At 45.4% G+C, this 14466-nt stretch overlaps 1 protein-coding gene across 4 annotated transcripts in view; it reads left to right on the plus strand.

Moving 5' to 3' along the window:
• RASGRF2 (Ras protein specific guanine nucleotide releasing factor 2) overlaps positions 1 to 14466 on the plus strand; it is a 117079-nt gene that overhangs the window by 65420 nt on the left and 37193 nt on the right. For 2 of the 4 annotated variants that reach the window (XM_032095774.1, XM_032095776.1), the window contains exons 14-17: positions 789 to 1037; positions 1346 to 1734; positions 7804 to 7932; positions 9206 to 9295. In XM_032095774.1, the coding sequence (XP_031951665.1) occupies positions 789 to 1037; positions 1346 to 1734; positions 7804 to 7932; positions 9206 to 9295 (857 nt within the window). The remainder of the gene's footprint in view (positions 1 to 788; positions 1038 to 1345; positions 1735 to 7803; positions 7933 to 9205; positions 9296 to 14466) is intronic. The other 2 variants (XM_032095775.1, XM_032095777.1) reach the window with 1 other exon arrangement.

Below are 14466 nucleotides of genomic sequence, written 5' to 3' on the forward strand. Positions count from 1 at the left end.
TAATCTTTATTCTGAGAAAATCCAGTAATTTTTAACGAAAGGATTGGGTTATTGAAAGATGCTTTACTTAGTATTCATCCTGTTTATTTACAAACTAAGCCTTCAACTAGATAAAATTAAGCAAAACAGAATTTGACGGGAAAAAAATTCATTATGGGTAGAGTTACATAAATGACTTTTATTTTGATGTCCAAGCAAAAACTGGTCGGGTTTTGTTTTTTTCATTGAAACAAAAATTCTCCTTAGTTTCTGCTTTGAAATTTGAGATGTTTTGTGCTGTTTCCTCTTTCCTTTTTTAAAACAAAAAGTAATTCTTGGAGCCTGAAGGCAGATGTGAATTTGCAGGTGAGCCTTAAACTTAGCTGGGGGGTCAATTTTGCTGGGTTTTGTTAGGGTCCATTACTCTATTTTAGATAAAACTTGATCCCAGCAGGAAAAATTGCAATCAATTATTCTATACTGAGATTTTAGTAATATTGAACCACAGTCCACAGCAGCCTGAAAGAGACAACAGGAGACGATTCTGCCACCTGTTCCATTTCAGAAATTTAAGCATCATTAACAGTTTCTTAGGCTTTGAAGTGTAAAACATTTGCCAAAAATAAAATTTAGGTTCCCTTAGTTATGGAAGCAGGTATCACCACAGATTAAGAGTTTTCTTGCATTGATGAAACACAATAGTGCATAAATATTTGCTGCTATTACGTTGCCAGGAACAGCTAAAGGGATACCACTCCTGAGCCATAATCACTCATTGGTAAAGTGTTTTAAATTTGTCTTTTGTGTAGATCTGATGCCCGTCTTCACAGAGATGACATTGATATTTGCTTCAGCAAAACGCTGAATTCCTGCAAGGTCCCCCAAATCCGCTACGCTAGCGTCGAACGCCTCTTGGAGCGGCTCACGGACCTGCGGTTCCTGAGCATCGACTTCCTGAACACCTTCCTGCACACCTACCGCATCTTCACCACCGCGGCCGTGGTGCTGGAGAAGCTGTCCGACATCTACAGGCGGCCCTTCACCTCCATTCCTGTCAGGTGCGTGTGCGGCTCTTTGCTTCCTGTCACGGATTTCTCAGAGAGATACCGTGGCCTCATTCGCTGTTCATTTTGTGGGCGTTTTGCCCGCTATTTGCTGCTTATAAATAATCTAAGAAGAAGGTTCTTAGTGTGTAGGATGTCAGTTTTTAAGGAGAGTCTGTCTCAGCTATCTGCCCAAGCTTTGAGGACTAAGTGTCACACAGATTTTGCAGTGCCGTGCAGACTTGCACAAAATTTAAGCGTTTTCACTTAAACCTGTTCAGTGTTTGCTACTGTGTTGCTCTTTTTGTGTTTCTTACTCTCAGGTCTTTGGAGTTGTTCTTTGCCACCAGTCAGAACAACAGAGGGGAGTACCTAGCTGACGGGAAGTCGCCACATCTCTGCCGCAAGTTTTCCTCTCCTCCTCCCCTGTCACTCTCCAGGACCTCCTCACCCGCCAGGACACGGAAACTGTCACTGACGTCCCCTCTGAACTCCAGGATCGGTGCCCTCGACCTCTCTGCTTCGTCTGTGGCCAGCAGTCCTACCTCAAACTACAGCCCAGCCACATCCCCGCCGCCCACGGGCAGCAAGGCGCCACTGGACCTGAGCCGGGGGCTGTCATCCCCCGAGCAGAGCCCGGGCTCAGCTGAGGACAGCCTGGAGAACCCACGCCTGGACCTCTGCAACAAGCTGAGGAGGAGCATCCGCAGAGGTATTCCATACCCACAGAACATGGAAACCGGGCATGCTGCTCCCTGCTGCTCCTCTGGTCGAGGCTGTGATATGCTCTCTGTTCCCACTGCTTTGCTGCTTCTTCCTAGCAACAGCAGCACGGCAAAGTCATAGAATCACAGAATGGTCTGGGTAGGAAGGGAGCTTAAAGCTCATCTCGTTCCAACCCACACCACCTTGTCTGTTTTCACTTCAGTGCTGTGTTAAGGAGAAAGGCATAAGAGAATATTTGATGCCAGCTGTGTTTGCTGAGGTGAGAGATTTTTGAGTTGTACCATTTTCTACAGGAAGTAAAATATTAAGTTAAAAAGAAAGACCTAACAGCTTTAAGATGTTTGCTTAGAGGGCTGGTTTTCCGAGAAGATTCCATCACTAATCCAAATAAATAACGCATGTGATGTCCTCAGCACACTGGTGACATTCGTAGCAGGTGGTGTGAATGTCACCTGGTTATCGCTCCGGAAGGTACAAGTCCAAAACAGATTAATTGCTCCTGAGCAAATACCTGTTTACTCTGTGGATTCTGTAAGGCACCTTGGAATAGGTTTTACTTCCACAGGGCTGAAGTTGGTTGATGTAAACCTCAGAGTGGACATCTAGGGTGGGGTCATTGTAATTATAGATGGCAAAGTAAGGAAGTAGCTCCAGTCTCACAGGAAACAGACGTGGGCATTATTTCTCCTTTGGGGACAGAGGAGTGGTCCCCAAAGGGTCTTCTTAATTGGAACAGAAGTTTGCAGTAATTTTTTTCTATTGCTGTTACACTAAACAGAAAATGATGCAATTTAAAAATGCTTTTTGTATTCCTAAAATGAATATTTTAAAATGGTTTTACATGGCCTGGCTGACAGTCTCAGGAAATTGATCTATGAATCTGAGCAAAATGTAGCTCAATTTTCATTGGTAGTACTGTAATAACAAAAACTAATGAGAGGAAAGAAGAAAAGGATTACACAATACAAAGTAAGACAAATAGGTTTGAGAAGTCATGTCTGCTCCCTACTGATGAATTACCACTGCCCTGCTAATAAATTAGATGTTTCATTATGCAGAGGGATTGTTTTTACAGAATGTAGCCTATTGTTTAACAAAAACGCCTTTTTAACAGGCAAGTTAGCCACCGTAGCATTCCAGGAGTCTGTCTATCAAGGGCAGAGGCTGGTTTTGTCAGAATAATGTTGGTTTTTTGACCATGGGATGTCTGTTGAACACGTGGTCTTCTGACACCTGATGGGATGCACCTTCAGAGGGGAAAAAGGTTTCTAGCATAGGAACTAGGAGGACTCGTTGATAGAGCTTTAAACTAGTTTGGAAGGGGGAAAGGGACAAAACTGGGCTGGGTAGTGAGAAGCAGTGGGGTGATGCACCTAAACTTGAGGAACTGAGTGCTGGTGGGAGGTGTTGGCTACAACAAACCACACCTGAAGTGTTTCTGTTCCAACATACACAGCATGAGGAAGAAACGAGGAGCTTGGATCCTTGGCCCAGTCCAGGTGATTTGACATCACTGGCATAAGTAAAACCTTACTGGGATGAGTCCTGTGATTGAAGTGCCCTATTGAACAATTACAGACTCTTTAAGAAGAACAGGCAGGGCAGATGAGGCTGAGGGAGGCATTGTATGTAAGAGAAGGGTTAGAATGTAGGGAGGCCACAACTGGCACAGTTGAGAGCCTCTGGGGAAGAATCAAGGGGCAGTCAAATGATGCAGACGTCTCTAAGGGAGTCTACTGTAGATCTCCCGGCCCAGACAATAACACCAATGGAACTGAGGGATGCGTCCAAGCCAACTGTCCTTGTACTTCAATCTGTCAGAAATCAACTGGGAGCATCACACAGCTGGTACAATCCAGGCCAGAAGATTACTAAAACACCTGGATGACAACATCATATACAAGTACTAGGAGAGCTGACTAGGAAAGATGCCCTCCTTGATCTGTTGCTTGTTTACAGAGAGGGTTGCATGAATGACATGATTGGTGGCCATCTTTGCTACAGCAGCCACAAAGTGATTGAGTTTAAAATCTCTGTTGCTAGGAGGAAAAGTGCCAGAAAAATTTCACCCTTGGACATGAGGAGAGCAGACTTTAGGCTGCTCGGGGAAATAGTGAGCAAGATCCCTGGGAAAATTCTTCCAAAGGTGCTGGGGTCCATTACTATGGGTCACATTTTAGGCATCACCTCCTAACAGCACAGGAAGAGGCAATTCCAGAATGCTGAAAGTCAAGCAGATGAGACAGAAGGCTGGCTTGGCTGAGCAGGGATCTTCTTTTGGAGATAAAGCAGAAAAGGAAGGTGTATGCCCAGCAGGAGAAGGTTGGGTGATGTGGCAGGAACACGGAGATGCTGCTCTGCAGGGAGAAAATTTTTGCAGCCAAAGCTTAACTGGAGTTGCAACTTGCCAGAACTGTGGGGGATGATAAAAAGAGGGTTTTTAAATACATCAGCAAAAAGCAGTGCAGAAATTACATTGGCCCATTTCAGAATGAGGATGGTCGCCTCACAGATAGGGAGTTTGACAAGACAGGGATATTTAATGTTTTCCTTACATCTCTTCAACATGGGCTAAGGGAGTCCCAGTGCCCTGAGCTGAATGACCATGATTTGAGAACGATAAACTCACAGTTGATCCTGAAGTTGTAGGGATCTGCTGCACCAGCTGGATCCCTATAAATCTATGGGGCCTGATGGGGTTCATCTGAGAATACTCAAAGAGCTGGCTGATGTCATTGTGAGGCTTCTCTCAATATTTGAACAATCTTGGGAGTCTGGAGAGGTCCCAGTTGAGTGGAAGCTGGTTAACATTGTCCCAGTTTTCAAAAAGTGCAGGAAGGGTGATCCTGGAAACTGCAGGCCCATCAGTCTCACTTCAATACCTGGTAAGGTGATGGAGAAGATTATTCTGTGAGGTATTGAAAAACACCTGGAGGACACCACAGGCATTGTGTTACTGAAAAATGGACAAAACCTCCCTAGCAGCAGTGCAGCATTAAGAAGCAGCCGTTCTTCATTCAGCTGCAGGAGTCAGGGGATGTCTCCTCTGCAATACCGTATGTGCTGAGCACACAGAAGGTCCTGTTCATAGGCTGTACATCACATGCATGCTCACAGCTCTTCCCAGAAGAAACACACATATGATAATTATTCCCCCAAAGTCATCAACGTATGTTCCTTCCCTTTTCACTTGAGTTTGTCTGTCTCAGGGGTCTCTGCAGTGGTCTCTGGTGGTTGTCAGCCCTGAAGTTACACTTGACCACCCCATGAATTTGGTGTTACTTTCTCAAACCTGGAGCTAAGTTGGCACAACTAATGTAATTAATTATTTTGCAGATGAAAACATATTCTCCTGCTCCTCTTTTTGGTTGATGTTTAACATGGTCCCCATTATGCAGTCCCACAGGCCAGTGATTTTACAAAATAATCATTGTCTTTTCCCTACCAGCTGAGCAAACAGGTATTCATCTGGCAACAATAGGTCAGCACAGCTTCATGAAGGGAAGGTCCTGCTTGTCGCACCTGAGCTCCTTCTGTGACAGGGTGACACACCTGGTTGACCCAGGAGAGGCAGTCATGCGATCTTTTTGGACTCCATCAAAGCTTTTGATACAGTCTCTCCCAGGATCCATCTGGACCAGCTGTCCAGCCTGCAGGTGGATATAAACACTGTGGGCAACGGGCTCACGAGTCAGGCACAGAGGGTGGCAGTGACTGGGGTGACACCAGGCTGGCACTGGTCACTGCTGGGATTCCAGGGTTCCATCCTCAGCCCTGTGCTCTTCAACATCTTCATTAGCAACCTGGACACAGGACTCTAAGGAATACTAAGTAAGTGTGCTGATGACACTAAATTGGGAGGAGCTGTTGACTCCCTTGAGGGCAGAGAGGCCCTGCAGAGACAGTTCAGAAAATGAGAGGTGGGAAATCACCAACTCTGTGGGGTTTAACAAGGGGTTCTGCACCTGGGATGGGCACCCCTGGCTGTGTGGATGGACAGGGGAACGAGGGGCTGAAGAGCAGATACGGGACAGGACCTGGGGGTCCTGGTCCATGTCCAGTTTGACCTGAGTCAGCAGTGCCCTGGAGCCAGCAGGGACATCCTGTCCTGGGGGACACCAGGCCCAGCAGCACCTGGTGCAGCCTCACCTCGAGACATGGGGACAGTTTTGGGCACCATAATATCAGAAAGAGCTAAAACTCTTGGACAGTGTCCAAAAAAGGGACATGGGGATGGTAAAGGGTCTGGAGCGGCCACCCAAAGAGCTGCTTGAGGGCGCTGGGCTTGTTCCACTGCAGCAGAGGAGCCTGAGGGCAGAGCTCAGCTGGGACTGTGGCTCCTCCTGAGGGCAGCTCTGATCTCTGCTCCCTGGGACAGGGACAGGACCCAGGGAGCAGCTGGAGCTGTGCCAGGGAGGGTCAGGCTGAGATCAAGGAAAGGTTCTTCCCCCAGAGGGGGCTCGGGCACTGCCCAGGCTCCCCAGGGAATGGGCACAGCCCCGAGGCTGCCAGAGCTCCAGGAGCGTTGGGACAGCGCTGCCAGGGATGCCCAGGGTGGGGCTGTTGGGGGGTCTGGGCAGGGCCAGGAGCTGGGCTGGGTGATCCCTGTGGGTCCCTTCTAACTCAGGATATTCTGTGATCTTTGCTCATGCTTTATGCTTTCAAAAAGTACTGGTTAGCTGTTGTGCATAATCATGGATATTATATATCCAGTATGCTGGATGTTTTTACATTAATTGCATAACAGACTATTTATATATATATAAAATAGAGTTATTCCTATGTGAAGTAGAGCAAATTCTTCTTGTGCACTACTGTAGCCACATTCTAACCAATGTGATGATAGCACAGCACGTCTCAAAATACAGACTGTCTGTTAAAAGTAATCACAGACAGGTAACTGTTGTCTTAGGTGTAGCATATTTTCTACATATTTTAAGGTGAACTGGTAAAGAGCAGGTTGTTCTGCCCTTGTGTAAGCACTGGGCATTGTTGGAGGGTTATTCACATTTCACACTGTGGTCTGTCAAAGCTGGAAGTGTTACCTGGACAGTACAGGGAACACTTGGAAATGGCCAGAAACCCATAAAAATGCTAAATTTCTGTCAGTGCAGTGTCCCCCACCTCTTTGGGGTGGTTCTCCTGCTGAACAGCTTGCACTCAGTCTGGAGAAATTTGCAGGTAGAGAGCTCTGTGCTGCAATAGAGGGTCCTTTTGCCACTCAGCTGCATGCAGCATGTTGAGGAAGATGACTAAGTTTAAAAAGAAATCTCATAAAGGGGATAGAAATGGGTGGTACTGTTGCTCTGGTACTGCCAGAGTTCCAAAAACCAGCTCTGGCTTACTCTAAATCCAGTACAACTGCACGAAATCTGTTCTGTAAAAAATGGTGATTGTTGTTCTCTATGACTGTTCATTTACATGCTGGAATTTTCACCTTCTTTGCCTACTTTCAAGGTTGTTTGCTTTCAGAGTTTTTATTTCCCAAACTTTTTGTTTATATTTATCTTTATAGACACAATGCTTATGCTGCAGGCAGAGCTCTTACTCACATCAAATGCAGGATGTATTTTATCAGTTTATTTTCCCTCATTTTAGAAGCAGTATTTCTCCCATTCCGTTTTTTTTATTCTTCTGATAGAAGAACTCTGCAGTGTACTAGTTTGCTCTCCGGTGCTGTTGGCAATTTTATTGGACAGATTTTGAGTACGCTTTGTTGTTCAACAAGGATTGCTTTCCCTAGCTCATAGAAAACCTATGAGTTCAAGTACCCTTACTATGCGTGCATGTCACTGCATATTCTCCTGATTGAAAGTGCAGTTTTATCCAACATACTTTAAAATTGACAACTTGCTGGTTTTCACCAAGCTCTTTATTTATGAGCTTTTGTGTTACTGGTACAAGACTTTCCCACTCCTTTAACTCCTTCCAGAGGATAATTATTGCTGAGTTAATGGCAAAATCTCATGGCAAGTTCCAGAGGTGGTACTGTTTGAAAGAACTATTAACCAAATTATGCATGATCATCAGTACTGACATTTATTCTCTTTTAAAGCAGCAGTTCTCGAATCTGTGTCAGTGGACAGGACTATTCCTGAAAGCACCTCAGTGGTGGACACCACAGAGCTGTCCCCGTGCAGGTCCCCTTCGACACCGCGTCACCTCCGCTATTGGCAGCCAGGAGGTGAGAGACTGACACGGCCTGGCTCTGCCAGTCACTCTGAAGAGAGTTTAATCACTGTACCTGTCATCTGTGCTGGGCAGTAGAAAGTAGTAATAATGTTTGAAGCATCTGGTTTGCTTGTGTTTTTCGTATTTATCAGGTGTTAAAAATAAAAAAGCGATTAAAATGTGAAGTGTGCCTGTTAAATTTGAGTAGCAATAATGAGACGTGGAAGCATGTTGAGACTTCAGTATGATTCAGTGTTCTGAAATAGCTCGAGCAGGATGTGCCCAAGTTCAAGACTAATATTGAATCAGTCCTGTTCTCACAGAACTCTCAAGACTTTGACATATTTTTTTCAGCTGATGAGGGGACATATTTTGGGCACCATCTGTAATCATGAAATACACAACACCCATTGTTGTCAATGGGGAGTGACTGTGTCTGTTTCTTTGTGTAACACTGAACATTTACAGATGGTGTCACATTATTCATTCCAAAATTTGAATAAGCTGCTCAATTGAAGAGGAAAAAGAGAGCTTGAGCTCCTCAAATAGCTCTCACGTGTCTCTTTGAAATCATTAGCAGGGCTGTGAGCTGTGTCCATGAACACCTAAAATGCTGCCAGCTCCTGCAGACCAGATTTCTGGGCAGGTGTTTCATACCTGGGACTAAAACAGAAGCAGAGCAGAGTCTTCTCACCTGGGTAATACGTTGCTAGGACACTTTAGATTTAAACCAATAGTAATTTTCTATGACTGGGCACATTTGTGGCAAGAAGGCAAGATTTGGGAGCTGGAAACTGTGGGCAGTGTCATATTGTCTGAGTCCTAGTCAGAGACAATGTTCACAGCACTCCCTGAAGAGAAAGTTTGATAAAATCTGCATAACTGTGCTCATCCTGGGCAGTGACCAGGGAAAACATGTAAATCCAGTTATGGTGAATATGCTTAATTCTCTGACAGAATTTTTTGTTTAGGTTGATTTTCTATGCCATTGTTTTTCCCTTTGTCTCTCTTTTTTTTTTTCCCCATCCTGTTTGGTTAATATCTTGTTCCTCACCTTGGCAGTGTCTTAGATGTTTTTTCTGTTGCAACATTAATTATACTGACCTGGAAATACAAAACACAAATATGATTATGATACTTTCATTGTCTTCAACAGAAAATCATCTGACAGTGTTAATAAACAAAATACTCACAAAGTTACAAACATTACTGAAGATTCTAAGTCCTGTTGTTGGTTAATGAAAAGTTTGTCGAAGCTAATTTTTTCCTGTCTCTTCCCTTTACAGTGCAGACTGCTGACAACAGCCACTGCTCGGTGTCTCCTGCTTCTGCTTTTGCCATTGCCACAGCTGCAGCCGGGCACGGCAGCCCGCCAGGTGAGGGGCTGTGCTGTGCAGGGAGGGGTGGCAGTGGCACACACAGGTTCTCAAGAGATAAACATTTCTCAGAACAGACCTCTGTGTTCTTACGAGCACATGCTCAGCTCAGATGGCACTTGGAGCAGCCTGGTCTAGTGGAAAGTGTCCCTGCCCATGGCAGGGTTGGAACTGGGTATTTTTAAGGCCTTTTCCAACCCTGTTAATTGATTTCTTAATATTTCTAATCCAGTCTGTTACTGAAAGATTAATCTTTGACAAGTATGTGATCTGCTAAGCATCCAGATAATATCTTTCTTGTTTGGTTTTTACTCGCAATTTAAGATCTTATTTTTTTAAATGAAGTTCTCTATGTCCAAAGGTGGCATGCAGTTTTACTTATTGCAAGTGTGTACTGTATATTCCTTGGAAAGCAGCTACTGACTCAAGGTATTTAGTGCAACATAAAATACTTGATTTAAGTTTTGGATGTGCTGCTCATCTTGCTATGTACCCTTTGACATATTAATATCTTCCACTAACAGAGTCCTCTCATAGGTCATGTTGCAAATAAACCCCATTTTTTTTAAAGTCTACAAAATCAACTACCCTTTGGCTTGACGTGCTCAATCCCACGGTTCATTTTGACGATGAGTAACAAAGCACAATCCAGCTGTAAACCCACACTTGCCTCTTTCCCACTGGAATGTCAAGAAACTAGCTGGAAGACCCCAGTCTCAAAATCATCCATGAAATTCTGTGTAAGACAGTAAAACATCTCCGTGGATCTCTGGATTTTGTATCCACTTTGTCTAAAGCTGTGGTCATTGATTGATGGGTGAGAAGACATCAGGAGAAAATCATTTCTGCATGAGCATGGATCAGTGCTCCTCTTAGTCTTGTGTGCTTCCTATGATCTTTGGATTACAAGACAGTGATGTTCAGTGTTAGGAACTTTATCAGAGAACCATTTACGTTGGAAAATCCCTCTCAAACTGTCAGGTCCAGCCTGTGCCTGATCCCCACCTTGTCCCCAGCCCAGAGCACCGAGTGCCACCTCCAGCCCTTCCTTGGACACCTCCAGGGATGGGCACTCCAAACCTCCCTGGGCAGCCCCTGCCAAGGCCTGAGCTCCCTTTCCATGGGGAAATTCCTGCTGCTGTCCACCCTGAGCCTGCCCTGGCCCAGCCTGAGGCCGTTCCCTCTCCTCCTGTCCCTGTTCCCTGCCAGCAGAGCCCGACCCCCCCGGCTGCCCCCTCCTGCCAGGGAGTTGTGCAGAGCCACAGGGTCCCCCCTGAGCCTCCTTTGCTCCAGCCTGAGCCCCTTTCCCAGCTCCCTCAGCCGCTCCTGGGGCTCCAGCCCCTCCCCAGCTCCGTTCCCTGCCCTTCCCTGGACACGCTGCAGCCCCTCAGGGTCCTGCCTGGATTGAGGGGCCCAGAACTGGGCACAGCCCTCGAGATGGAGCCTCACCAGTGCCCAGCACAGAGGGACAATCACTGCCCTGCTCCTGCTGGCCACACTATTCCTGACACAGCCCAGGTGCCATTGGCCTCTTGCCCACTTCAGCACCCCTGGGCTGATGTCCAGCTGCTGTCACCAGCACCCCATGGCCTTTCCCAGGTTTCCAACCCCTCTGCCCCAGCCAGGATTGCATGGGGTTGTTGAGTGCAAACTGCAGGACCCAGCACTTGCCCTTGTTGACCCTCACACTGTTGGCCTTGGTCCATGGATCCAGCCTGTCCATATCCCCCTGCAGAGCCCTCCGGCAGATCCACAGTCCCACCCAGCTGAGTGTCATCCACTGACAGAGCGCTCGATCCCCTCTGCCAAGCCATCACGAAAGGTGTTGAACAGGGCTGGCCCAGCGCTGCTCCCTGCGACACTGCCGGTGACCGGGCACTGCTGGGTGCAGCGCCGTCCCCACTGTCCCTGGGCCCAGCCACCGGCCAGTCCTTATCCCAGGGAGATGCTCCTCTCTGAGCCCTGGCATGCAGCTTTTCCCAGGGGTGATGCTTGGGAGTCCAGGTGACACATCCTCACCTTCCCCTCATCGGCCAGGTGTGTCACCTGGTCACAGGAGGAGACCAGGCTGGACCTGCCTTTCCTACACCCCTGCTGGCTGGGTCTGGCTCCCTGCTTGTCCTGTATGTGCTGTGTGATCACACTGTGTGATGAGCCTGTCACAAACTTCTATTTAGCAATTTTTGTTTGAATGATGAATAGTCTTTGCCTTTGGAATCAGACACTGCATGAAATCACTGACGCAATTTGCTTTATGAATTAATTTCAGTTTGCTTTATGAGTTAATCCAGTATGTTTACAAATTGTTTAGAAAGCAAAGTAAGAATAAAAAAATACTGGGTTTTCCCACTAGGAACTAATTAAATTTAAAAATACTGTTTTCGTATTGCTAAAATCACTGGTTTTCAATATTCATAGTACTGAAGTATGAGAGAAAATACAATCTTCAATTATGCAGTCTTTTGAAGGAGCATCAAAGCTTGGAAGTGTTGAAAGGGAAAAAACAACATTCCTAAAATTTATAAGTTCTCTTTTGTGTTGCTGTTTAAGCTAGCTCTTCATTAAAGGTCATTCTCCTGAGTGATGTAAAAAACCAGAAGGTTGTGCAGTAGATTTGACAAGAAAATGTGTGGTTTTGAGTCTCAGGAGACTAAGTTAGAGTAATCCAGTGTAATACCTGTAATGAGTATAAAAACTGAAGGTTACAAACCAGACCTTACACCATGGAATCACCTGTTTTGTAACTTGGTGCAATTATTCGTGATAGAGATAGTACCGAAGTTGCAGAGTAATGAAGTTAAAATTTGGTTAAATCCAATAATTTTATTTCCCCTGTGCGATTGTGAGATTTTTTTAAAGTAATGCCTTTGTTTCTCCCAGCAGTCTCCTGTCTCGTTCATTTTGTAGGATGGGCATGACCAACCAGTGAATCAGTTCTGGGCTGGAATGAGATTGGTGGGGTTTTTTTGTTTTTGTTCAGTCTTTGCTTGGCTTCCCTGCTGCAGACACTGTGACGTGTGTCATTTACAATACTCCTACGTGGAACGTGAGCAGAGTGGCAGATGAAATCCAGTGTTGATTAATACCAAGTGGTGTACATGAGGCAAAACAGTCTGAGCTCTGCACCTGCAAGGATTGGCTCAGGACTGAGGATGAGAAGAGGTCATTTCCTGAAATGATCGTGGTGCTCAGCAGGAGCCAGAAAGGTAAAGGAAGCATCAGAAATTATATGGAAAGGAACAGGGAAGACTATGATGGTACCACAGTACAAATGCAGAATTTGCACACATATTGGAGGGTATGTACAGTCCTGATGGAGGTGAGAGAGTGAGACCTGGAAAGGGTTGAGAGTTTGCAATCAAGGATGAGGTGAGGTATGAAATGGCTTCTGTGCATGTGACGTTTAGGGAAGAGAGGGCTGGAGGGTTGATGAGAACATTGGGTAAAAGGATGGATGCCAGGGAGGGGTAGCAGCAGTGGTGAACACAGTGGTGTGGGTAAAGGCTTGGACTCAGTGCACTGAGAGGTCCTTTCCTACCCTAACAATTCTATAATTCTATGATTTCCTGCCTTTTCTAATGCAAGGTGTAGGGCATGTCAGATGGTTTTCATGGAGCCAAGTCTCAAAATGAGCAGGAGTTTGTGACTGTGCAATCAGTAGAAGTTCAGTGAGGTTCTGCTGAGGGACACTCTGAAGGGAGCAGACTTACCTGGGTTGCAGAGTGGAAAGTTACCTGGAAGCAGGGCTCGTTTGACGTTACTAGACAGGCAAAGTAGAACAGGACCAGCAGCTGAAATCAGTTGGAGGTTGTGGGGCAATATTAGGAGGCACAAGTCACCTGTGTGTCTTAATGTCCTCACTGTTCCCTGAAGCCTTCTGGCCGTCTTGTGTTTTGGTGTTGTTTTTAAAATTTTATTTATTAATTTATTTAGTTATTTATTTTATTTTGGGGATCTTTGGGGTGTTTACTGCTGGTTGTTTTCTTTTGTTTTCCCGTGGTACAATGCCTTAGCTCTTCTCCACTTCCCACCTCCCAGTTCTGACTGGGATGCACTGAGACAGGCTGGGTATCAGACTCACAGCAAGGGTCTGTGCTCACACACTCTCTCAGAACCATCCACGAAGGACATGCAATTATCTTCTGCAGAGAGTTCTGGCCATAGCATTTTAGCATTGCTGTCCCCATGCAATGGTAACTTTATCAACTGATAAGCATGCAAAGCCCTGGATGGCTCTCACATGGTGTACATTGGCTTTGCCTCTCTTTAGATAACCACCCCAGGGAAGCACTGCCTGTGGTGGTCCTGCACTGTGAATGAAACCTTTCTCTAAATCAGGATGGTTCAGGTTCTCATGCACTTCAGGAGGCATTTTTTAACTTACCGATTTTATTGCTATTATTTCCACTTAATTTACAGTTAACTGCTTTGCTGATGCCAAGCTGTTTCACTTTTCCTATTGTTTAATTAATCTGCTTGGTTAAATATTAATCTCTACCTATCTTAAAACATATTTTTTCTGTTCTCTTCCAGAAAATTTGCATATTAGTTGTTTATTTTAACAGCATGATAAAAAGAAACATGAAGTGAAAGTACAGAAGGTTAAATAAGGCACCCCAGGTGCACAGCTTGGAGCCTGTATGGATGATAATACTCACAGTAGGGATGAATAGAGCAGGTTCTGTCTTTTACATGTCACTTTTCTTGTGAGGGATGTGAGGGATGGCTCATGGCTTGCTGCAGCTGAAGTGCTCTGTCACCATTAACTGGCTGTTGCACACCTTATTCCTTTCCCAATTTATAAAAATAGTATAACAATACTAACAGATTCTAACATAGGAATGGACCTCAGCAGTTTCTTCTCCCTCTGTTTATACACCTTCATAAAACTGGTTCTTGATTTTTTCTTTAATCAGTGACAAAATCCACCCAGAAGTTCTTTAGATCTGCTCCCATGTCTGCCTTATAATATGGAAAAGTCCCTACAACAATTTGAATGTGAATGGTCTCATCCTACCAGGTATCCTGCTAATCCCTTGTTTTAGCTTTGCCATGAATAGTCCTGGAGTGGAGCTGCAGTTGCAGCAAGCCCCATCTCCTTAGGAGTGAATTCCTCCTCTCTCCAAGTCTGTCACACAGCCAGTGTCAAAACAAGCAGTGAGACTGGAAAC

Source organism: Corvus moneduloides, chromosome Z (assembly GCF_009650955.1).
Source record: "Corvus moneduloides isolate bCorMon1 chromosome Z, bCorMon1.pri, whole genome shotgun sequence".
Lineage (NCBI taxonomy): Eukaryota > Metazoa > Chordata > Aves > Passeriformes > Corvidae > Corvus > Corvus moneduloides.